This window comes from Streptopelia decaocto, assembly GCF_964273445.1.
Source record: "Streptopelia decaocto genome assembly, chromosome: 5".
Lineage (NCBI taxonomy): Eukaryota > Metazoa > Chordata > Aves > Columbiformes > Columbidae > Streptopelia > Streptopelia decaocto.
The window spans coordinates 27,045,483-27,072,321 of record NC_138659.1 but is presented as its reverse complement, the minus strand read 5'-3'; the positions used below and the strand labels follow the sequence as shown (position 1 = coordinate 27,072,321).

At 38.3% G+C, this 26,839-nt stretch overlaps 1 protein-coding gene across 5 annotated transcripts; it reads right to left on the bottom strand.

The window, feature by feature from the left end:
* Positions 1–142: 142 nt before the first annotated feature.
* Positions 143–23,657, bottom strand: SSX2IP (SSX family member 2 interacting protein). 5 transcript variants are annotated; one of them, XM_082052211.1, is made up of 17 exons: positions 23,597–23,657; positions 23,138–23,253; positions 16,903–16,943; positions 15,859–15,894; positions 15,132–15,265; positions 14,175–14,341; positions 13,728–13,928; positions 12,217–12,327; positions 11,815–11,950; positions 10,177–10,252; positions 9,928–10,099; positions 7,992–8,142; positions 6,351–6,487; positions 5,697–5,870; positions 3,356–3,467; positions 1,185–1,305; positions 143–982 (listed from the first exon to the last, which is right to left on the bottom strand). In XM_082052211.1, exons 5-17 carry the CDS (start codon positions 15,172–15,174, stop codon positions 901–903), a joined length of 1,683 nt encoding a protein of 560 aa, XP_081908337.1. In that variant the 5' UTR covers positions 15,175–15,265; positions 15,859–15,894; positions 16,903–16,943; positions 23,138–23,253; positions 23,597–23,657; the 3' UTR covers positions 143–900. The 5 variants fall into 5 exon arrangements, with proteins under 5 accessions (XP_081908337.1, XP_081908338.1, XP_081908336.1 ...); XM_082052212.1 differs by lacking the exon at positions 23,597–23,657 and adding an exon at positions 23,490–23,571 and having other exon boundaries at positions 16,896–16,943; XM_082052210.1 differs by lacking the exon at positions 23,597–23,657 and adding an exon at positions 23,490–23,571.
* Between the last annotated feature and the right edge of the window lie 3,182 nt (positions 23,658–26,839).

Here is a 26,839-nt window from a genome sequence, read left to right as displayed (position 1 = left end):
GAAAAGTTAACAGAATACAAAACCAGCATCAGATTTGTTGACTTCGTATACAGCCCCACAACCATGATAGCTTAAAAGTTTAGTGCACAAAAACCACAGAAGCAGGGTTTCTTAGAACACAACTACACGTTTATTGTTCACATTTGAAATAATTTGGTTCCTGACTGAACCATTGAGAGTCTTAATGTATCTGTAAACTATAAAACAATTTAAAATGCCATGTAAAATAATATTATGTATGCATCTGTTTCATTTCATGGTTTCTCAGCATAACCACTCTATTTACAAATATATAAAGATTTTGCTCTTTAAGTCATCTGAAATATCAAAGTAGTATTTTCAAGTCACACAACTTAATAAATATAGAACCTGTTTTGTTAAAAATCTACAGTATACTGTACATTCAAGTTGAGGCAAAAGAAATCTTAATGCCAGATACACTTGAAACAAATGAATGTTTCCAACAATTAAACAATTTCTAAAAGTGCTATCTCTGCCTGTGATGAAAGGTAATGTTAGGATCCAATATTTCATTACAGTCAGTTTCATAACATTGCTTCATTCACAGAATCAGATCTTCTGTTACTAGAAAAATATCAAAGCTTTTATATATTTTTAAATTATCTTCAAGAGTTGCAAAAAAATAAGAGGCAAAAAATGGTCTAAAAAAAATAAAAGCCACGTGCACGCACATACACACACACCACAATTCAGATCACCACATAATCCTCTAGAAGAATGATCAAACTCGCAGCATTCTGTTTCACTTTAGAATAAGTTTATGAACATAACTAACAAAAAAACCAACAGGCAACCCTAGGAAGTCTAAGGCAGTTGTTCTATGTGCAAGTTTCTACATAGCAGAGTGTCAGCTCTGGAGTCTTCCCATAACTTTGTGCATTACTCCACTGCTTCTTTGTCACTTTCCACCCACTGATTTGGTTTGCTATCTTCAGCAGGTGTTTTTGATGCAGCACTGGAGCTGGGAAAAAAGATAATATTACAATGCAAATTATGCTTTGGATAGAAACACAACACTGTTTTTATGATATGATGCTTAATATGATTTGCTATATATCAATCATAAGCCTTATATTAGGCTTTCTGAAGTTATCACAGCTTAGTCTCTGCTCTACATAGAGTTTCAAATTATAAAAAAAATTCTGCAACATCACTTCAGATACCTGTTATGTGTAAGATACTGAGACGTCTGGCAAGATTCTGCTGAAACTGGAACACTCAACATACGGTGAGGTTTTCTTTGCTGAGATGTAGATATTGCTAGTCGATTATCTTGGTCAGAACCTAAGAGATGCACATATCATCAGTTAAACTACAGCACAACCAAAAACATTTTAAGGACTTGCTTCTTAATGTTTTCTGCTTTAAAAAAAAATAAAAAATAAAAAACCCAACACACCGAACATCTTACAGCATGCCTATAGCAGTAAATCATCCTGTTATAGATGCATGATAAAATTTTCTAGGTATACTTAATGCTATTGAATGAAGTTAAAACTGGGATTCTAAATTTTAAAATTAAGCACTTACATACACGACCACAGCTGCAAGTAGTCATACTGAAGTCAAGTTTAGTCACTCACATATAACTTTTCAGGCTTTATAATTGAGAAAGCATTTTTACTTCTTACGTAAAAACTTAGCCAGCGTGCATATGCAGTAATTAACACCAACACAAGAACTCAAACATATCAGAGTATAGAAAAAAAATAAATGCAACAAGTTAGTTAAGTTCATATAAATGCTAAGGCATCTATAACTAAGCTCAGTGGAAAGACATGGGCAAACTCAATAGGACCAGATCAATCCACATTAGCTCTTCCTCATATTTAGATTTCAAAGTTGGAAATGGAAAAAATAGAATGATTTGATATTTTACAGTATTCATCATAGCACTGCAGAATTAAGAGCTTTTAGACAAGTTTTGTGAAAAAAGAAAAACTTAACATTAAAACAATTCTAATGATAAGTTATGTAGTAATATCCAAAGGGAGTATGACTGTGTGGCAAACATATTTTTGTTTTTATTACTATTATCTAGTAGCTTAAGGTTAGAATATACAAGATTGAAGAATGCACTTCAGGAGAGAAAAATATGGCATTAAATACATCCAGAAACACTAGTCTTTCAACAAAGGCAATTGAAATTCAAAAGCTTTAGTGTACAAGGAATTTTAAACAGATCAAGTTGCTCACAGATCACTAAATCAAGTCACCTATTATGACCAACAGCCAAACAATCTGAATTCTGTTCCTAAAAGTTTTTCTACTGTGGAAGACCATTTCATTTCACACTTACAGAAACACTACAGGAGTTGCACAGAGGAGAAACAATGAGAACGCATGAGGTAAGCTACTTTATCTGACAAGAATACAAAGTCAAGCTACCTTTGCTTGCCAGGTGTTTCACACATTTAGCTTTAAAAGTTGGCTGCCACAACAAGAACCTATTTAACAGAGATTGTTGTTACTTTTTCCTTCCCAGTCCCTTTTTATTTGTCTCACCCCATCTCCCCACCCCTTAGAAAGTATTGAAGACTCAGTGGTGAAGACCAAAACACTGCATATGCATATTCAGGCATAAGGGGGTGGGAAATAAATTTGCCAACTTGAAATTAAGAACTTGTACAGGAAATAAATTTAAAATACTTTCAATAAAAACAATATTCCAAACTACATCATGTAGCCATATTTTCATTATATTTTCTGAATAAATTACTCCTTTATGAAAGTTTGAATCTTAATATTCAGTTGTTTATTGCTCAAATTCATTTTCATCTTCATTACACTCTTTTCACTATTAATTTTTCCTAAGTATTTTTTTTCTTTTCACTATTTCTTTTTCCTAAGTATTTTTTTTAACTGAATATGTGCATGCATGTTTAATACTACCTCATCTCAAATAATTAATGCTGCCATCACCACATATTGATGCTCTTGTTTCCAAAACATATTTCTAATCTATACAGATCTCTAATAGGTCATGATTTCTTCAATAGCCTTGGAAATTAATACACTCACATTTAATTTAATTTAGTAATTCTAAAAGTTCCCTGTTCTTAATAGCTGTACTGTCAGGTACTTGACATTCACCAGCTCACTTCACAAATATAAATTCTTTATATAAGTAATTATTAGGGAGGGAGTTATCATGATTCCATTTTTAAAAGGAGATTCTGAGCCATCAGTTATCCGGACAGGTAGAAACATACATGGTAAAATCAGCCTTGCGAAGTTGTTTTTTTTTCCTAATAGTTTCGTTCATATTTGCATCTTCTAGTTGAAAGGGAGGAAAAGAGACATTACAAGAACATAATTTGAAACAAATACTTGCTTCCTAGGAAGGCACTTGGAGCTGTCACATTTTCAGAGTGCTTGCAATCAGTAGACATACTCAAGAACTGTTGCTTCAGCCACATTCCTCTATCTTCTTCAAATGCCTTTCTCTAGAAAAGGAAATGACAGTTTACACTTAGGACCACGGGAACAAGCTTAGTGCACATTAAACTGATGCTATTCTATCTAAGAAAACAAAAGTAACATGCCCATGTAATTAAGGAGAGCCAGCAGCTTAACATGAGCAAGCATTAAATCCAACAAGGATTAGCTGAGGAGGCATTCATTTACAAGCCAAACCCCATGACTTGTTTCACAGAAGTTTGACTAGTCCTTTCTTTTCACCATTCTCCATTCCAGTGACACAAACTCCTGTCACTGACTCCGATGTTCCCCCTTCCCCCTCAGGGCAGCACCACCTCTTGGAGGTAGCCCTCATTTCTGTAATCCACTGAGGATTACAGCTTAAACCTCAACCCTGAGCCCTCTCCCAAACAGATAAAAATGGGATTGGAAATAGCACTGATTACTTCTGCCTGAAACCAGGGCAGAAAGAAAGGGGTTGTTTCATTTTCCAATCACTCTGAGCACAGAAAATGAAAATAACAGCTAAAAGACCACCTCCACAAGATCCAACGGCTCTGGAATCAAGCAACAAGCTCTCTCATTTCCCAAACCCATCAGTGAAATAGGATATCCCCATTAGATAAAATTATTTCTACTATGTCAGCAGAAAATAGAGCAAGCTGAACTCCAATGCAAATTTTCACAAGCACCTACAAAACTTACAGCATTGCTTCTCTTGTCATATTGAAGCACTTTAAGAAAAAGCAACATGGGTAGTTGTGCTTATGCTGCAATGTAGTCCTAAATGATTGCTTGTCCAGAAATGTTTATTATCACTCAAGACTTTTAAAGCTGAATTCAAGGTCCAACATGAAATTCACAAACTCATTAAAATGCAAATAAAATTAAATGAAAAGTTGAAGAATACATATCTATAATTAGTGGCCTGAGTCAATAATTGTCACCATGTGAACTACAGTTGTGCCAGTATCTAAAGTAAGATCTGAAGTATTTTCTGTTCTTTACAATAAATTTTACAGTGCAAGAACAAAAAAAACCCCAGCTGTCTGAGTCAGACAAGTTGTCCGTTTAGCTCAGTATTCTGTCTCCAACAGTGGCCACAAGAGATGCTATTTATGAGATCATGTGAACCCAGCTGCTCTCTGCACTGCATACCCTTGGAGGTTCCCATACCCAAAAGTAATTTGATTAGAGATGTTGGAAGGCAGCCCCTTGCCCCATCCTGCCCCCTGTTTTTGTATCCATCAGTGGACACGCTGCTTCTGAGCTTAAGCAACTGCTACCTGTGGTAGCAAAGTCCAGAATTCAGCTACCTGATGTATAAAAACATACCTTTTTTGGATATGTTTTAGACAATTTCAAGAAGTTTCTATGAATTCCCTGTAGTCCTAATCTTGAGAAATTTGATGAACAACAGTACTGCTTTCATCTAACACAATGAATCCAGTTTTGTAAATCTTAATCACATCCCACTCTAGCTTCCCCCTCTGCACATTAAAGCAAGTAGTTTTGTAAGCTATCTAAAGTCAATTTCTTTTTTCCTTCAATGGCTATTTTTCCTGTTGTATCTGTACTACCACAGTTTTACAACCACATCATCATGACCTCCTTTCCCTGCTAAACTGGTAAGTCCCTTCATGTTCTTGGCCCTAACTATTGGGTAGACCAAAAGACACACACACTAGAGCTCATCCAGTGACTTATTCACCCTGACTGCCTTCCAGTATGTGTGGTTACCAGCCAGCTTAACTACAAGAACAGAACAGATAATAACCCTAACTAAGGGGAAGGCAGCAGTTACTTTGCACTTCTGCAATAGTCACTGTTTTTCCACAGAAGTTTAAGAATTGAGTACCTTTGAAAATTCGACCTTGCAGCCAAATCAGACTGAAATTTCCATAGGCCTTGCTTTTGTAGGAAATCAAAATTAAGCGGCGTCTAATAACAGATTTAATGATTAGGTGGACTGATTTTTGTAAGTACTTAAATATTTCAAATGCTGAAGCAAAAATGGGTCATTCCAGTGGCAGAAACTGTATTTTCCAATACACGCAAAAACCCCTTTTTTTTTTTTTGAAATGCCAACAGAATGATCTACAATAACCACAGATATATTTTATACAGTATGGGAAAGATCTTGCTCTACAGATGTTAGCATACTAATATTGTTGGATGGCTGCACTGTAGTATGTGTAACAGCAAAACTACTTAATCAGTAACTCATCTTCCATAGGAGTTCCCCTTTCAAATACCTCAAGTCCTAATCTAATAGCAGCTTCTGTAAAACTTCTTCGTTCCTTCTCAAAATTCTTTTTTTGTTCTCGAAATAGTCTCCATTCCTCCTGAAGACGTTCTCTTTCTTCCAACAAATAGCAGTCCTGTAGTATCAGAGTGGTGTCATCATCGCATGGAGACATAAGCTGCTGCTGCAGATACAAAGCAACAAAGGACACAAACATTGGTTTGGGAGTGACTGTTAAGAGGCGCAATATTTCCACAGATGCAGTTTTATCAGAAAATGGTTGAAGTTTAATATAGAAACAAGGTACTAAGTATGAAGTTGGTGGCTGGTAGGGCCAGAATTTCACATGGCAAGCAAAATGTCCCTGTTCAGGCAGGTGACCTCATCAGCCTTCCTCACCTTTGTTTATTCCTACCAGGATTAGAAATTCATGAAAATACTAACCAATCCATTTAGCACACCTATATTCAGACCAACCATTAAATATATCTTATCTAAAAAGCATTATCAAAGAATGGAGAAAGGCTCAGAGGTGAGAAAAGTGGGACATTAAAAAAAAAAAACACAAAAACCAACAACAAAACAAAAAAAAAAAAAAACCAACCAAAAAAACCAGAAAGCTTAGATTCAGTTGAAGAAAATAAGAAAAATTAAAGCCTACTACCTGTAAGAGCTGTTGCTGAGTTCTGATCATTTCTTTACATTGCTGAATCTCTAACTCTAGCTTTTCAGTTTCCAGCTCATGGTCTTCCCTTGAAATGACATCTTTTTCATTCAGAGCTCCTGAACGTACACGTGATACTAGAAAGGGAAAAAACGCTACTTAAAACCAAAATAAAATCCCTCCCATCAGTGACTCATAGTAATAACAAAACATTTTAGACTGTATTTATTTCATCCTGAAAGACAGATACACAGTGTATTCCCAAGCACCTCTATCAGAGACTAGAGATCTCGAATTGGTGCTACATTGCAATTATGCACAAAATCCAGTTAGAAAAAAAGGCAATGAAAACAATAGCTGTTTCACATTCCCCAAAGTAAACCAAGCATCTGCACTGCAATAGAAGTGCCACAAACACACAAAACACCATTCGGTTCAGCAGCTATTTAATAGAAAAATCAAGACAACTGAAGACTTCTTTTCAGTAACATGCTGCTAGCCTGTTCTTCTGAGCTGATTTTTGAAGGGCTTGTGTGTTCATAAAAATATGACAGTAACTATATTTATCACAGATATAAAAAGAAAGGCTTTTTGTTCAAGTCCTGTGAATGAGAAATGGAGCTAACAAACATTGTGTGCATATTTTCATTCCATTAAAGGAACTAATTAGATAGGAATAAAATTTCTTCTGTATATTTACATATTGCTTTATTTAATTTCATGCATTTATGCATAGCTATCACAGGGATTGTAATGAACCAAGTTTTGATGCCCTGATGACAATGTTTGAATTTAATTGAATCCTAAAGGACTAGACGATGGTCATCGCAATAAACCAAAAAAAAATAATGACTCCAAGAAAACAGAAAATACTTGCAACATTTTTCCTGATGCTTATAACTATTTTTTCAGTTACTTATACCAAATCAAGTATTATTCAAAACAAGTGTTTTTAAAATCCTTCCTATGGTATAAACATATTCTCACAGACCATCTGCTCTTTCATTTGCAATTGCATGTGTGACCTTCTCAGTCTTATTCTTGACTGCAAACATCCCTGTGGTAGCAGCAGCATTTGCTTGCAGGGGAAGATAATACTAGGAAAGAATTTTATATATTTTTAGCCATCTTTGAATGCTGTTTAACAGCTGGAAATGAGGAGAGTCCGACATCATACCATCAGCCAGTTCGCTTTAGAATGCCACAAGCGGCCCCAGAGGTACGGATATGGCAAGACTAGACTCCTGAGAAGAATTTACATATTTTCCATCCATTTACTTCAAATGGATGTATCTGCATTACTTTAAAATCCCAAAGAGGAGGGGAAAGGCAACAAACCCTACTGCCAGGCCTGTCCTTTCTGAAGAAATCATTCTTTTTATTTTGAAAGTTGCTGTTTACTGTGTCAAACTATAATCATGCCCTTTCTAATGATAACAGCCTTGGTATGCAATTGCTTCCCATACTACCTACAATTAAAACTCACACAGAAAAATGCCAATCACAAGCCCTTTTCGAAAGTCTACCAGATCACAATTCCTCCCATTTTAGCTTAGACAGTAAAGTAAATCCTAAGAGCACGATATCAAATGGAGTTATCAGTAGCATACTATATGTACTTGTAATACAGTTAAGTGTCACCTTGGTTATCCAGCTTTTCAACGTGATTTTTCAGCATTCTCCATTGTTTTCTAATGCTGTTGGTAAGCTGCTCTCGCACAGTTTCACAAGACAGCTCCCACATATTCTCTTTATTTAACTCTCCAATATCTTCCTCCAGGTCTGACAGCACCTGTAGAAGCAGAAAGAAGAAACTGAAAACCACTCTGTGTATTTGTTTATTTAAATATGTATGTGGATTTCATTTCCTGAAGAGGAAGAAAACCCTTATACACAGGAGAGATTTTTCCATCCAGGGAAACTGGACTGTCATGGAGTTCAGTTCCCTGACAGCATAATACTGAATAGACAGAAGTGACCTGGCAGTCTGCAGAACCCACTACAGAGCGTCTATCAGGCAGCAAGTCTCATTCAGTCTCATCTTCAAGCGAGAGAGGTTCAGAGCGCTGAGTTCTGCTGTTAAACTTCAGCAGTACATGCCCAAAAAGTCACTATGCAGCATGAATGCAATCTAAGACAACGATTTTATCCTGTTGGGAATTTAGTAAGGCAGGGACAAATTACTTTTTTCCGCAATTAAGACAATAAAATCACACTACACATGGAAGGGAAAGAGGAACTAGCATCTCCCTCTCTCACTACTATTTTACACTACTGTTCAGACTTCAAACCTGAATGCTGTCTCCAAGAGCTAAGACAAAGTCTAAACAGTCAACAGAAGACTAGCCCAGGAACAATTTAGTAGATTTAAATTGAAAAGCTATAGCCGTTTGAATACCTGGGATGAATACTCCACTCTTCTCAAGCATCTAAACCATATACAATCCCCTTTATCTACAAGCAGATAAGAAAAATGGGATGGGAAGTACAAAAACAAGAAGTTCAAAAGCAAAGTAATTAATTTACATATGCAGTAAGCACTTGCTTTCAAACCTGGATCACAGGAGATCTTAACGAGCAAAACAGCAGCTCACTATTAAAAAAGTAGTTGTTTGGTTTGAAGTGGGGTTTTTTTTTGGAAGTTTTTTTTGGTTGGTTGAAGAGTTTTATGTCACTTCATAAAGAAACATCTTATTCCTTTACCTATATTTATATATGCCACCACCCAGTCTGGAGCAGGCCTCTCGATAGTACTGTGATTATAGGACAGTCAGGCTGGTTTCATGGCAAAGCAAAATGATGAATGATGTAAACAACGCGACCACATCACTAGATGCCACGCTCCAAGGTGTATGTTTCCTTCTAAGAATCTTTTCCTGTATTTCAACTCTTTCTTATGCTCAGGGATACTCTCTCTTACTGCTACAAGAAAGATCAGTTAACCTTCTAGACTATTCCCTACATCACACTGACATCAAGACAGAACTGAAACTTCAGCAAAAGGAATAAACAAATTCTGATAAACAATGAATGTGCAGTGTGCTGTTCCATAAAAATACAGTATCCTGTATAAACAAATAAATACCTAAAACATGGAAACAAACAAAAAGACCCCACAAACAATTTTACTTGGAAATCAAACATCTTCCTTGAACATACCAGCAGCTCTGCAAAGGAAATAATAGCTACTCTAATCCATGTACTATAGGAATGCACCATAATTACATTTCCTCCACCCCCATGGATCCTGTGGGAAACCTGGTTTCTTTGCATAAGCGCGTTGAAAGCTAGCATCACATCTTAGTATGGAAGGTGGACAAAATCCAAAATATAGGTACCCACTGCATTTAAAATTCATTCAAAGTGTATTTTCAAACTTTCCATTGACTGACTGGAAAGAATATGCTGGGTATTCTTCACAGACAGAAGAACATTGAAACACTGATGGATTTCAAGCACAGATGTGAAATCCACTGCAAGTGCCACAACAAGTTACCTTTTTTCTTTCTTAATGATCTAATTACTACAACACTATACCAACCTGCAGCAGATTTAATTTGAATTGAAGAATACTTACTGGCCCATCTTCAGACCTTTCCTTAGGCTTCTGTTTCTGTGGTGGGAGAAGTGAAATAATCTCTTTCTTCATTTGCTGAAGAACTTTTTTCAGCTCAGCATTTTCCACTAAAAGCTGTTTTTGGCGTTGTTCATAATCACTTAACAGAACTTTGTACATTTCTTCTTCGTTTCTGGAAGAAGAAATCTTACAGTAACAACATAAAAGCCATAATATATGCTTCAATTAATATTGTTCTAAGACAACTACCTGGCTTCTGTCTTATCAGTCCTCCATGCACCTCTCTTCCCATCAGCTCTACCAACATAATTTAGAACTTCCATTGCTACAAATGAAAAGGATATTTCAAAGTGTGAAACAACACGCAAATATATAAATATTCAGATGACAAAAAACTATGTGTAAATGCAACGTTGAGACCACATTACCCAAATATCCCCCTCAATCTTCAGATCTATATGAAACTGCATTGCCCTGCTTAACCCAGTAATACTAAGATACTCAAGGAAAGAAGACAGTTTTGGTGTTTGTAAACTCAGAGGGTTGTATTCTCATCCTTTCATCTTTTAATGCATTTCTTTCTGGCACATTAATCTCTATTTCAGCCTTTATATCAATCGAGTATCAATTCTAGCCTCTCTTCTGGCAATAATGCCAGTTTCACCTCCAGTTTAAAGTAAGCAACTTCTTGATGTTTCACAAGGTGTTTCTCAAAACAAATAAACTTGTCTGTCTACATTTGAGTTAAAAAAAATGAAATAAAGACCCTAAAACAACACGTCACTACAGATTAGTGGTCCAAGTTCAATTCTAGTTAGCTATCAAGCAAACAGTAGCTAGATTAAAAGAACCTGTTATTTTGACCTCCCCGATACCTGAACTAGTATTAGCCACCTGGAGTCAAGAACATGCCACAAGTAAGTTTTGCTGACCTCAGGGTGAGCCTTCTAGAGATTACTGAGCTGATATCTAAAGACTTGCTGTAGCCAAAATAGCATCCTAACCTGGTTTAGCCTACCCACAAGCACTTTCAGAACACTAAATCAGCAGAAAACAAACCTGGCAACAACAGGAATAGTTGCCTTCAGGTTTAGTGAACTAAACCAGCTTACTGAAATAAAATCTGCACTCCAGTTGGCAAAGAGCTGAGTGTTTCAGGGTTGTCAGGGGGGACAAGAGAGGAGGAGCAGGACTTCTGTTCCACTGGAGAAAAACTATATAAATACTCTAAGGCCAGACATGTGAACCAAAAGGTGCAAATATTTCTATCAATCACATAATGCTGATAACCATTTTCAGCAACAGACCACAAAAAACTATGCTCATGCTAAACAGCACTGAGGAATATCAAACACAATTTTTGGGCAGCACAACATATGATAAAGGAGATTTCCTTCCTCTGCATTTCACATAGCACTTTATGTATCTTATGTTACCTTCCTTCAAATTTCTCATTATTACCATGAGTAGACTGCGGTACCTCAAGGGGAAAAAAAGCTCATGCAGTGTTCCTTCCTGATTGTAACTGGTGGGCACAATACAGTGTTTATGACACTGTCTGAAGTCTTCTGATGGTAGCAGTAGCAAGAAAGTAATGGAGACAATTCTCTAGCTTAGGAAATAATCCCACATAATTCTTCCTAGTAAAAAACTTATTTTGCAAATATCTCCATCTTGGTTTGTGTTTGGTAAATAGCCTTATGGAACACAATATACAAGTTTATTAGCCTTTCACAGTCAGCTGATGTGAAATCTTTTATGAAAGATTTCAGCATCTCAAAAATCTACAAGAGGGGGACAACATTGACTTTAAAGATACCCAGAACCAAAACATTCTTAACATAGAGAATACGCTATTTTGCTGTAGTAAAATTCAGAGGTACTTACCTATCTTTTTGTCCTTTTTGTTCATCACTAACTGATGCAGACGTTCCTTTAATTTGTTATATTCTCTCTCTTTCCTCTTCATATCATGATTGTACTGTGTAGCTCTACTTGAAATTATATTCTGTAACTTCTGTACCTAAAAGCAATGCCACAAAAACTGTGTTTTTTTCAACTCAAGTATAAACAGATATTTCTTCAGCAAATTAAAACAAATACATGAAGCAAAATGATGCTTCTATTCAACTGTATTTCTAGTGAAACGAAGTGACAAAAATCAATCACTTCTGTGAAAGACATTTACCAAAAAAAGCATTCCAAGTTAACAATTAGGAAACTCCTTGCAAATAATCATATTATTGAATATCTGTGTAATGACTTGTATTAATGTACAAGACAACTCACTTCATCCTTCTCATTTTTAAGTAACTGGTGCAAATTTCTGTTCTTGCTTTGCAGTTGTCTGTCTCTTTCCTGAAGTCCAACTATTTCCCTTTTAGATAATTCCAGCTGTTCCTAGAAAGTGTTGATAGTTGATTACCAGTAAGAATTAATAGCAAAGGATTAAAAGACAAAACAACACCCAAACCAAACTGCCAAACCACCTCACTTAAGTTCACCTATATATTTGATCTCTGATGTTTTGGGGATGATCTTGCATTCTGAATGACAATTTAGTTCTACTTTCTGGATAAAGAAGCATGATTCTCCAGTACAAGAAACACTGCTGCTCACAAGAAACAAAAATTCAGCTTGGTATTTGACAGATACTATCTTATACAGTTATTACTTTCTCATTAGGTCAGGATTCTGTAATTGTATCTATATTGTGAAAGTGAGACAGATACTGAGCCACCTGTAAGAATCTGAGACTACAGTATTACTAGAATGCTTCTGTTAAATAATCAAGGGAACAATTAACACAGATATGCAGACTGTGACCATAGCAAAGCAAATAGGACATTTCACACAGAGAGTAAGGCTAGACAGGTGATCTCATTACAACACATCATGCAAAGTAGCATTTCAGAAATGTTTCTACAAACGTGAGACTCAAACAAACCTGAAATTGCCACCTTAAGTGACAGAGCTAAACGCTATATACAAGCTATTTTTCTTTGTATTTGTAGTGAGCTAAAATTTGTAGAGATACTTAAACAACAAGAACTTCTAAGCAAACCACATCAGAAAACAGATAACACAGTAGTGGAAGTCAAGAGGACTGCTGCATGGTATCTGAAGGAATTTGCATGAGAAACCTTACAAGCTGACAGTTAAGTTAAATGCATTAAAGCAAGCATTAAAGCAGTACTAACAAGTTCTTCCCCCCCGCTTCACCTTAAAGCCATTTGTCTAGGGAAAGTAACTGCAGTATTCTGTAGCCTAACAGTAGCTAGTGTTTGTACAAAAATAAGTGCAGATACGCATGATTTTTTCATGTCGCATCAAGGTGTTTCTACATGGATGACCAATCTCAGCAGAAGGACTACTATGATTTTGAGAATCTATAGCAGTACATGTCAAGGAGATGGTGCTGGCTAGCCCTAGTGAAGAGCAAGCCTGCAAAGGCACAAAATATGCATAGAATTTTTTTTCCTTTGAAGGAATACTAAGTGATATCAACTGAAGTCTTTAATATTTTCACCCACAGCATGCATTAACACTTCCAATCCAAGCAGCCTTCCCTCTTCCTTGATTAAGGAGGCCATAATTCCCTTTAATTCACATTTTGTTTACCTTAAGGAATTTTCAACTGGAAAAAGACTTTAAAAAAAAAACAAAATGCACATAAAATTACAATTGTAATTTAGTACAGGGGAGCAAAACAAACAAAAACCCACTGAGTGTTAAGAATGTACAGTATCTGCTAAATATAAGCACCGTATAATATTAGTGGATTTATCTTGGGTTTTTACCTTTAATTTAGAATAACAGTTCTGTAAGTGTTCCATATCACTACCCAGTTTCAGATGCTGTAATTCTATTTCTTCCTGAGCTCGAAGGTTCTTGTGCTGCAGTACAAGCAATTCATTCATGCAATTTATGATAGATATTAAATTTAATTCTTTTCCTTTAGACTCCGCATAGATAGAAGGAAAGCCCAATGTTGTTAGTTCCTGATAAAAGACAAGGGGTGGGAATAATCACTGGATCAATGTCTTGCAATTCTTCAAAAGAGGAAGACAATAGTGAGTGAAATCCTATATGAAAGGGAAGTGGGGTGGGGGCACAGAATCCTATTGCCCACCAACTCAGGCTTCTGAGCATTGAGAAAGAAGCCTTCTTAACCCAGGGAATCTTTGCTACCACAATTGATTTAACATCACCTTCACACAACCTCCAATTAACACCATCTGGCTTACCCTATCAAGATAGGAGATACTCTGTTCAATATTCTCTTCTGTGCAGAAGGCACTGAAAAAGCCGTGCATGCTTTTGGATGAAGGCAGTGGCAAGCGTAGCACTTCTGAGTTCATGCTTGAGGGAGATATCTTTTTTTCTGAGGTATATTGAAAAATATTTTTGCTATCTAAAAATTAAAAACAAAGAAACAAGTCAGTGCTAACAGTTTAGGACACAGACAAAAAAAAAAGTCCAACTATTCAAATTATTATTTACAGAAATCTACAAGTCTAGAGCTTAGAACTTCAGTTAGAATGACATATATTAAATAATTCACAATGAAGAAAAAAAACAGATGAACTTCCACTGAGGATTTAAAGACTCAACATTTTAAAGTATTATAGCTTTCAAATTTTACTCCTCCAACAAGAAAAAGAACAAACACCCAATCTTTTTTCCTAGTTGGCTTGCCATGAAACAATATATTTTCCCCCCACAGGTGCAAAAACTGTGCACTTAGTGAAAATTTAATAGAAAGTACAATATCCTTATTCACACTGAGTATATGCTGTAGTTTTCCACTAAGTAGAAGCAGGCAAGAAAATATTTACTCCTCTAATAGATTTGTAATCAATTTATGAGGCAATAAAATTTAGAACAAAGAAACCTCTGAAAACAGAAGAGATCCCAAAAGGTGTGATTTAAAAAAAAAAAAAAAAAAAAAAAAAAAAAAAAAAAAGAGTGTGGCTGAGGTGTCTTAGAACCTTTATATATACGTGGAAGGACAGAATTTTACCACAGCATTTCTGTAAGGACTCCATTCAAAACAAAGCACTGTATGTATTACACATTATTTAACATCCTGCTGAATTAGTCAAGTATGTCACACACAAAACTCCAAACTCTCTCTCTTTAGCAGCTATAACATCACTGGCAAAGTTAGCAAATCCGCTAAATTCAAAATATTACCAGTTTACCTGATGACAGCACTGGCACAGTAATAGTCTTCCAGTCTCCCATAGCAACAAAGACAGGCAGGGTACCTGAGCAACCGGTTCAGCAGTGAAGTATTTAGTACAATTGCTGGCAAGGTGCATTACGTAGACACCTCCTAAAATAGCAAGAGCATTTCAGATTAACAATAGCAGCTAGTATTAGATTAAAGTGGGCATAGGAGAGTGACTTTGGACTTGAGCCACACAAATTTTTTCTACTTCTTTACACAGCATTTGGAACACAGTAAGTGCAGCAATTATGCTATAAAAATGATGCATCTATCTGTATTTAGGTACCCTTAAACTTAACTAAGTCTTGTAGACCATTAACTAAAGCTAAAATGCCATCCACACATGAAAATAATAAAGACACTGTAGATAATTCAGTTGTTTTTGTTGATATACAGCACAGAAAACACAGCAAGCCAAGTGATGAATATTTTCCTGACATAACTAGTAAGAAATTTTATTAAGATAAACTTACATGAAGTTTTAACACAAGTCTGACTTGGATTATTACTTAAAGAGAAAGATAAAGGCACTACAGAAGATGTATTGGCAGAGAGAGAAAAATTCTAACAAATATTTAACCATTTAAATTTAACTTAACCTATACATTTAGTTATACTGCCTTTGCCTGGCAAGTTTCTTGCTTATTTGCAGAATCTCTAAAATTGTTGAAGAAAGCAAATAGGAGAAGCAGCCTTACCCCATTGGCACAGCCACTCAGTACAGCTCTGGCCTTCTGGAAATGAAAGGAAAAAAAATCACACACTTGTAAGAAAGAACACACCGACTGTCCCTTCACCCCACCTCCACCACCCAGTAAGAGGGCACATAATAGCATTAGAGTTACCACACTGCTGGAGACTTAAAATCCAGCTCAGACACTTCGGATTTGGACAGAGCAACCCATCAGCTGTTATGTAAACAGTAACACTTCAGGGAAACAAACTTTCCACCTGACATGAAAGAAGGCTCCCTTTTATCAATTAACACTTCAGAACAAAATCTCAAGTCAGTTTTAGATGGACTCTGTAGACTTTAGAGTACAGGGATGTTTTCCCCTGCCCCGATCCCCCAATAGTGTTCCAACAAACACACTTTGGATAAGCAACTTCAAAATTTCTGGCACTGCAACATTGTATTTTTATCACTGTAGCTAAGGCTGTAACTTGGGGAAAAAAAAGAAGATAATCGAGGAAAAGAAGAAAGCGTGCTCTATTATCCATAAGGTCTCTTGAGAACACAGATTAGAATCCTTATCTACACTTCAAAGTGCAGAACAGTGCCCAAAGCAACACCAAGTCTTTAAGAGATCATGATGGTGCACAGCCACATTCTCAGCCCTAAGAAAATAAAATATGCAGCTGGATGAATATTTCTCCATGTTCATAAACTTACTTGGGAAAAAGGTAAACAGTTATTCCTCAGATGAGTTGAAAGGGCGCAGAAACTACTAAATTACGTATCAGAACATATACTAAGGCAGCAACAAAACACAGTCAATACAAGTCTAGTGGCTGTTCTTGTACAAGAAGTGGGTTTTTCTCCTTTTTCTCTGGCCATATTATTTTTTCCCTGTAAAACCAATATGTACAGAAGCTAACAAAGTGAAGGTTCATTTTAAAGACAAGAACTGACTTCATAGCAGAATCTGCAAGGTATATTTGTTTTTACCCATCCAAAGCAACTGCGCTTTTAAAAATGGAATTCAAAGTCAAGCTAAAGATTAAGAGGACACACTTCTTACATGTTCATTTCATTTCTGTTGGATCCATCAGACAGAGAAACCTGCAAATGTAAGGGAAAAAGGCGGCAAATTAAACCACAAGTGTATTCTCGTTACTGGCATCACAATCCTGCATTCTAATAAGGTATTTCAAAAGATTGTTAAGAAACTCAAGACACACAAATTCCATTAAGGACTGTTGAAAAATCTGCAAAAATAGCACTCACATTTCAGATATGCTGTTACTTTCAAACAGACTGGCTTTTATTCTTCAAGAGGCTGCACACTCACTAGGAGATCTTATCACCTAAATTCCCTCAATGTACAGTATTGTCAGCCCGCAGGTCTCTCTACTATGACAATACTATTCTGACACACTATATCACCCCACACAATGTTTGACTGGAAGCAGTTACAAGACTAATCCAGGTGTGGGAACACAACAATTCTCCAAATTCTAGCCCTGCGAGACACATGCAGATCCATTCCATGAAGGTGCTTTATCAAAACTACCCTCCAGTGACCCACTGTTTTCAAGTACCCCAACAAGAGGCCACAAAGAAAATTAACACACAAACTCAGGCTCAGAAGAATGTCTAGTGAAGACAAAGAAAGCTACAACACATAGGCAGTATAATAAATTCCAGATAATACAACTATATTATGAACACATTAATCAACCCTGAGGGCTCTAGAGCCTTTTGTCTTGAAAAGCCCACCTTTAATACACTTCACACTGTTTAACACATCAGATTAAACACCACCCTCAGCAATTGGAAGATTTGGAAAGCAAACTCAAAAGCTTCCTCCAACTGTTAAACCATTACCCCAAAGGATCTTAAGTTATGGACCAATATCTTTGAACCAGTAATCATTCAGAGAGTGGCTAGGGTTTTGTACTTGAGTTGTCTTTGCATACTGTATTTAGAATTAAACTCAGATGTGCAGACCAAGACAATCCCATGTCAGCTGCACAAGGGAATGCTCCAAGCCTTTAGTGCCATGCTGAGATCATCTCATCAGTTGCACATGGCTTCTACTGCAGTTCCAGACCTCAGCCATGACTTCTAAAGCTACTTAGTGACTGAGATCCATCAGATAGATTTCCTTCCAAGTCTAGGCAGTTGCTCTGGAGCAACACAGCTCAAAATAGCCTCCCTGAAGTATGCAAGAGCTAAAGATGAGCATTCCTGAGGAAGACCAGGTGGATGTAAAATTAACTTAGATACACTGTATTCAGAGGGGACTAGTCACCTTTAGTACACTACAATGCTCTCTTTAACCACCATAACATACCAGTGAACACATTTACATAGATACAGGAGGAAAATGTACAACTCTGAAGCAGCATTTTATTATGGAAGAAGAATAAAATACATAAGAAAAGTAATTGAGGGATGTCCCTAAGTTATCCTAGTTATTTACAACACAGAAAGACTTTAACCAAGCAAAAGTAGTAAGGAGGTTTTGTGGTGGTTCCCCTCTCCTCACCCTTCCCCAAATCCTCATGGGCAAAATATGCAGTAGGGAAAAAAAAGACAGTAAATCAAGTTTTGCCGTTTCCCAACATCTAATACTAAAGTCAAAAATCTGACTGACTGCAAGTAGGAAAAGAACCACTGAACAGCCAAACCAACTGTAACTACTTGATGACTTTCCTTCTGTGCCCATTTTCTGTACATAGGGATTTGTTGCAGTTAGTTCACCAACACATTTGAGGACTTGCCCAAAAACCTGTCACAACCCAGCTCTTGCTATAATAGATGTAATTCTGCCAACTGTCAGAGTCACTTCCTGTCCCATGCAAGTAATTCCTGGAGTACACAAGGCCGAGGTGGACTGTCAAAAAAATGAGCCCATGATACCCAATGTCAAAAGTTTGAACATAATGGCAGAGCCATCTCACTGCAAGCAGAAGTCTAAAAACCAACCAAACAAAAAACCCCAAACACACACACACCCCTTCCCAAAACACTCACACTAAAATCACGGGGAGCTTGACTAATAACAAGGAAGCAGTAATCAAATCAAGGCATTCAAGTGCTTGTTGGAATAAGTAAAGTACAAAAACAAACAAAAGAACCAACAGACTTTACAAAAAGTGCTATGATGGTAATAACATACCAGAACCTGATTCTTAGAAAGGCACCTGCGGAGCTTTTTGACAAAAAAAAAGTACAGGAGTAGTTCCACAAATACCTACATGATTCACTAACAAACACATTTTTCTTATCAAGAATAAATTTAATCTAAACTTCAAAAACAGTACATCTCACAAACCCAGACAACTGAAAGAAGCTATTTTTAAAGTTACTGGTTTGTGTTTTGGAGGACAGGGGAGGGAATGACAAAGAACATGCTAAGATTCAAGATAGAAATCTGATTAATTAAGCCTGAGTTCAGGCCATATCACAACTTGAAGATCACAAGCAGTAATAAATAGGATTGTAAACTTTACACAGTGCAGCATACTTAAAATTTCTTATTATCATGCCTACACTTGAAAAGGAGTAGTTGTAACTGGGTTTGTAACACCCATTCAGACCATCAGAAGGGAATCTCTAGTCACAGCACTGTGCTGGGATCATCTTACACCATCTGCTCATCTCTAACCTCCACAGGGTGTGACACAAATGGGAAATGCAGTATCTGGTCACCCAGAAAACTTTTTCCCCTCTAATGTAGAGAGGATAGTGAAAGGCAGTTTTTGGAAAGGTGATTTCTACCTTCCCCCAATAAGGCAATGTCTTGGTAAAAAGTTTATAAAGTCAGTATCAACCAGAAATTGTCAAACAAACATTCCTTCTCTGTATATTTCAACTACTACTACTACAAGTTGTGACATGTATAAGCTTCAACTTGTAAAACTGGGGGCAAGGGAAGTTAACGTTTACTTAAAGGGCAATAGGATTCCTTCTACTAAAATTACATCCCAAAAGGAGCTGTGAATCTGCTTAAAGCTTTTACATTTGCCTAGTAATCCACAGATGCGACACAGATGGTTTTTATCCTGATAGACACAGAGACATATCAGTATATGTAAATGCAGGGTGCACTCCAGTCATGACATTGAAAGTTTACAAATATATCCCTGATAATGTCACAAGGCATATACTTGTTTTAACCCATGTAATCACCAAAGTCCATACATTTCCCCCCTAGAGTTTTGACACTTCTTGTCCCTCTACAGATGTTTTGATAAAGTTTACAATTAACACTAAAATATGCAACATATCCAGTGATAACTGGGTAGTTGAGAGAATTCTTTCCTTTAGAACTCTATTACAGTTTTAGTGACCTTTATTCAATATTGTAATTCTAATGGTGGGTCTGGCAATCAAAGTAGACCCCAGATCTTTCCTCCCACATTTACAAGACTGTGTCATTTTAATCATTATTCTATAAACTGCAAAATGGGAGTGGGGAATCCCCCTGCTTATCCACATTCTATGGGAACTTTTATGTCAAATTTCCAGCTAAATTTCTCAGTATTGTCAAAAGTAACATGAAAAGGCAAGTCAAACCACCTAACCTGCAGACATTAAATCTGTGTTTCATTATGAGCATACCATACTCAGAAAATCCCAAGTACACTTCCCCTTTCCATTTTATTTAAAACCAATTTTTTTTAAGAGTTAAGAAAATGTTTCTTTTATCTTCTTAGCACATATAACCACATAAGAATATACCCTCACATCTGATAAAATTCAGTGTTCAATGATTGCTCTTTCATGGTCTTTGCTTCAAACACTCTGGTTACAAGGAATATAATCTGATCTGCTACATCAATATTCAACTCTACCTTTCACATACACAGGTGACTGAAACTCTGTTAATGCAATCACTGAAAATATTGAAACACATGTAAATGTTTCAACCTGGCTCCCAAATTCCCACCTCATTTTGAACTAACACCATGGATCTTCACATTGGCATTTTCCTAAACAACAGTACTATTTTTGTTCATCTTCAAAACTGTATTCCTCGGTATTCACAAACCACTTACTACATGTAGCTGGAGCAGAATATTCTGGAACCAAACCTCCCCACGTCACAGATACCCAAGAGGAAAAAATCTGAGGAACTGTCTTCTGCAGATCCTTCTCCTTTCCCTGAGATAAACTTTAGCTAGCCTGGCTGTCTCTGAGCAGAGGACTTTTTAAAAAGAAAACAAACAAACAAACCAACCAACCACACACAAAAAACCCAAACAGCAAAACCAAACAAGTCACAACTTTACTAGTTAGTAATATTTACTGTGCAGAGCCAGAACTAGTGTTCCAGACCTCATAAGTGACAAAACTCACCAGTTTCAGTACAATATAACCTTTAAGTTAAATCAGGCATGGAATGGAAGATGGTAACTGCAATTTCACTAAAAATTGCCAAGGAATTCAAGGAATGGTTCTCCTGTAAATTCTATGTTTTTATTGAGCAAAACCGAAGTGTCACAGAACAGACTTCATAACTGCAAGCAAATAGGACTGGTGAAATGTCAGCACACCTTCTGTGGGAGGAAGGAACACTAACAAGTCTGTCACAGTGCTCTGGATGACAGAATGAGCCAACACACCTGGGCAAGAGACAGCATAGCTGGATTTCTAAAAAACTTTTCACAGCATTTCCTACCAAAACTTCTTAAACTAAGATGTCAGAGGATTTATTAGTGACTGATTATAGATGGGGAAGGGCAAAGTGTAGGAATTAGAAGTTTGAGGTGAGGGTATAAAGTGTATCATATGAAAGTCCCAAAGAAACAAAATTAGAGTCCCAGAGGGGTCTGTGCAGGCATATCTGTTGTTCAGTAAATTCAAAGAGGTGATAAACATGTAAATAAGAAAGCTCACGTACTGTACAGAGTCATTCATAAAAATAAACACCTAGAGTGAAAGACAAGAACTGCAGAAGGTTGTCCTCATAGTAAGCAAATGGATGACAAAAACCAGCAGCTGAAATTCCATCTTCGCAAATGCAAACTAACACATTGAAACAGACAACTCTGCTATGTACTTAAACCAACAGCCTCTAGCTAGGTATTGTCATGCAGGAAGAGAACCCAGGGTCACTATGATTAGTCCTCTGGAAATAATAGCTCAGAAGCAGTTAACAGAACATTGGAGCTGAGGGCAGAAAAGAGATCATCTCTGTATGAACACTAAACCTGCCCAGCTTAAATATCTCATGCAGGTACAACCTGCCCTGTATAAAGGACAGAACAGACCTGTAAACGGTGCGAGAAGGCCAATCAACAATTTCATACAAGAAACTAACAAGCTACGACTTTTCAGCTTAAAGAGGAAACAGCTAGAAAAATAGGGCAAACACAGAGAAAATAATTATTCATTGCTTCTTTTAACAAAACAGTTATATAGGATGAAATGGAAGATTCAGCTCAAAAGCTGGAAAATAAGAACATTTTTTCCACATAAAACACAATGAAATTGTGGACTTGCATCACCATGAGGTGCTGTGAATGCTAAGTATATAAACTGGATCAAATTCATTGAAAAACATCCATCTGCAGCTATCAAATTCAAAAAGAGAGATACAACCTCTGCTTAGAGATCCTTCAGCTCCAGACTGCAGTATGCTAGGAGGATACACAGATAAAAGCATCTCTGTGCAACCAACCTACACTTACGACCTCTTCCTTAGCATCTGCTGCCAGACATTCTCAGAGACAAGATATTGACCCCAATGAGCCTGGTATTATCCTTTCCTATGCTCTCACCAGTGGAGATTATAACTGATATTAGTACCACGGCCTTCCCCCATCAAAAAAAAAAGAACAAACAAACAAACAGAAAGAACATCTTCTCCCCAAATACTTATAATCTGAAATCTCCATCAATGGTATAAAACAATTTCTCTAGGTCTCCTTTCCAAACTCACTATTAAAATTCACCAAATACATTCACATTTTACTTCACATGCTTCCTATTTTAAGTCATTGCCCTGAAATTCCTATCATACCTTTGCAGCATACAGGGCACCGTGTAACCATTTCACTGACAGCAGAGAAAGCAGCAGTGTTTTACAAAAACTGTGGATGCAACGATACTACAATTTGGTCTTGCATTGTGATTTGATCTTCAAACTGAAATGGACTTTGCTACAAACAAGGCAAGCAATATTTTTAATTAAAGTAAAAAGCCATATTTTTTAAATGGAATCTCTACTCTTGCATCACGTGAAACTGCCAGCTAAAGCCGAGCGGCCACGAATCCCCTGACTCAGAAAGCTTTCCGGCTCTCACCTCTTCCAGCATCCGCCGCTTGCAGCTTCCCACAGACCAACACCACGCCGGGCCTTCCCGCGGGGCACAGCCGGGCCGCTGACCCGCCGCCCTCGGCCCCGCGGCTCAGCCGGAGCCTGACAAGAAGCAGCACAGGTCAAGACCCGCAACACCGCCGCGGCCAGAGAGGCTCCCCCCGCACACAGCCCTCCCCCGGCCCGGCCAACGGAGCGCGCAGGGGCGAGCCCAGACCGCGGACACGCCGTTCCCCTCGGCCGCCCCACGCCGGGCTCCCGCACCGGCCCCGCCGCGCCGCCCATCCTGTCCCCTCCCCCCGCGCCCGCCTCGCCAACGGCCGCAGAGCGCCCGTTACCCGCCGCGCCGCACGGGCGGGACGAGCCGCCGCGGAACCCCCTTCCCGAGCCACCGGTGAGAAGGAGGAGAGGAACACGGAGAGGGAGGAGGAGCCCGCGCACCCACCCGCCCAGCACCACCTGCTGCGGCTACTGCCGACGCGGCAAGGGAGGAGGAGAAAGGCGGCTCCCGAGCGAGCTAAGCTGCGCTCCGCGCCCCGCAGCTGCCGACACCAGCGCTCCAGCCCTCGGCCGGGCCCCGCGGGGTTAACCCCCCCGCCGCCCGCACACCCCCGTCCCAGCGCCGCTGCCATTGGCCGGGCAGTTGCTAAGAGACGTTCAACAAGGGCCCGCACCGCCCCGGCGGGTCGCAGCGGGCGCCCCGGTACCGCGTGTGGCGGCACCTGCCCCGGCCGGGGTGAGGCAGAGCACGTTTGGCACCTGTCGGCGGGTGCCGAGAGCGGGGACGGGCAGGGAGCGGCGCCCGTGAGAGGAAAGAAGACCCAGAGTGTTCGCTTGGCTGCGGGAAAGCCCTGCAGCGCTGCACCGGAGGGCCGGCGATGAACGGGGCTGTGTCTCCTTAGATACTGTCCTGCCCAGACTGCCGTCGCCTTTCACGGGGGATGAAGCGGTTACTGGTTTTGAAAAAATGTGTTGTTAAATATTAGCCCTTACCTTTGACTTTATGTTGCTGGGTTTTTTCCCTCCCCGCAGGCAATTTCAACAGCTGTATACAAAAGCATAGGAAGTTCTTTGCTGAGTCACGTTATTCAGCCAGTCTAAAATCACATTTCTGTAGAATACACTTTAGAGAAGACAGCTTCATAGTTGATCTCAACAGTTGTTTGGTAGTGTCTAAAGGAAAGGCATTGCTGATTTGAGTGAGTAGCTTACACCAGGAATCCCTGGCATTCACCTAGATTAAATTTTGGCCAGACATTGCCATGTCTCCCTATGGGAGACCTCACGTACCTAGCAGTCCCCTCTGTGCCCGGGAGTGGAAGAGCAGCCAGACACCCAGCTTGGCACATGCCTTATTGCCAGAGATCATCAGCTGTCTAGCATCGCCTTGCTAAATATATGAGGCTTTTAATAAAATTACCCAATAGTACTCAGGAAAGTTAATTGAGTAATCATGATCCATAGGATTTGATTAATTATTGGGGTTTGCAAGACTGCAGCCTTCACTCGATGACATGATTTATTTTTCTTGATACCTACCACCTTCCCACCCAAGTACACCAAATTCTGCAGTCATGTGTATGTATACCTGCAATATCTAATTCTCAGTCCTGTGTGTTGCTGACACCTCACATGTCTTTATTATATTTTGGTACAGGAGAAGAGGTCAGTTTTTATGTTGCCTTTCATAATTTGAAATTTTCTTCCTAATTCCTTTCCAGGTAATAAACAATATTTTTCCATATTATCAACTTTATTCTGGTTTTGTTTTTAAAGATGAGACAATGAGAACAGGTTCTACTGGGTAAAATAACATTTTCAATACTGTAAATATTTTCATTTCTAGTGTGTAATGAGTCTTTAAAGAATATTCGGCCCTGTTCTCTGTAAACTTGCCTTTATTGGTCCAACATTCTATTCACATTTAGCTTTGAGGAGAGTATCCTGTTGGGGAGTTCCGTGCAAATAATCAAAAGCATCTGAACATAAGTGAAGTGTAGAGATTGAGGACTATTCTTGTTGATTTGTCGAAACCTAGGGTGTTATAGTCCAAATCAAGAAATAACAAAGCAATTACTGACAGGAAAGAGGCTTAAATGCAGTAGACAGGACGGCTGTTCTGACTGGAAAGCCACCATCACAGAGAAATAGCAGCAATTCCGATAGAAAATATCTATTTTTAGTAGATTATACATTTATATACCCTTTCATAAATTCAGTTATTCACTCCAGTTGGCAAATTTTGATTATTTTCCTGTATTTTCAGAGTAAGAAGATGGTGATACAGGCCACACATGAGCATTTTCACTGACAGGGTCACCAAGTGGACAGAGCGATGCTCTCTGGCGTGCAACAAGGGATGGAATTGTGAAAGAGAATGAGTCTCATAGGTTATCCTGCCACAAACGTAGCTATGATAAACCTCCCTACATCTCTTACACACTGTTTGCTCTCCCTCCAGATTCTTTCTCGCACAACGTTTCTGGTTTTCAAAGGTCAGCTTGAGAATGGAAAAATGCTGAATAAGGTCAAAACAAGCCTTTCAAAATTCTCACCAAAAATCTAACCTCCAGGAATGAACCATACTCCAGCCATAAACACTGGAAGTAAGGCTATTTCTCTTTTTTTGTGAGCAGACCATAACTACCTCTCCAGCAGATGAAATAGACTTATATAGGGCTAGTAAACTGAGTGGTTCTTGCTGTGTAGGAAGCACCCTCCCGTGGCTTGCAAAAATACTGATTACTGTTTTGGCTTTTAGTACCTTTGCAATAACACTAATAAATATTTTTAATAACAGTGCATTCTTTTCAGAACTATTTAGGTCATAGGAAATCATTCCTCACAGTGCAGAAGGAACATTTCATTGTATGACTCAGGTTAACTGCAGAGACTTTGGACCTTTATACTGTAGCTTTGCTGCAGGGGCACTCTTAGGAGGAAGCAGACTAACACAGAATATAATATGTGACTGAGAATGGAAAGTGGGACAACGGACTTTGTTCACGGGAAGGATTAAGCTCCTGGAGCTTTAAGAGATAATGCATGGGGTGGGTGGTGCTGAATTTCCTTTGTCCATTTGATCATAGCAGCTGTTCCTGAGGTTGGTGCTATTCAAAAGAGAACTCCCCAAGCACTTTGCTGTGCATCATGGGCCAGGCTTAGTTTATGTTTTTTTAAAGGGCTGACCAGGAAAGGAGAAGTCTTTGTGGGGTGCTTTCAGGCAAGAAAGTCAGAGGAAATTTTACCATATGAAAAAACATAGCCCAACACAGTTCTTTATTGATAACACATCAGTTTGTTACAGCATAGCTTCATAAACCACAGTGAGAATTGAAACACACCTTTCTGAAGTGGTTTAAAACAAGATGGCATATAGGTGGAATTTTGGTGTAGGAAAAGGGTGGTGTCATTGGAGATTTTGGTTCCTAAGGGATACAGGAGAGGATAAAATCAAGTATTTCTTATACTCTCTCGAGTAATATCATAAATATCCTGTAATGGATGTCAGGTCCAGCTCCTTAAACAGTATTTTCCTTCTTTACTTGGGTTTTCTTGAATCTAATTTATGGAATTATTTGGAGACTCACTTTATTTTGCTTTATAATTCAGCAGTTTAGGAAAAAAAAAAAACAAAGCACAACCTGTTATTTCACAGCCATTCCTCTTTGTGATATAGACCATTATC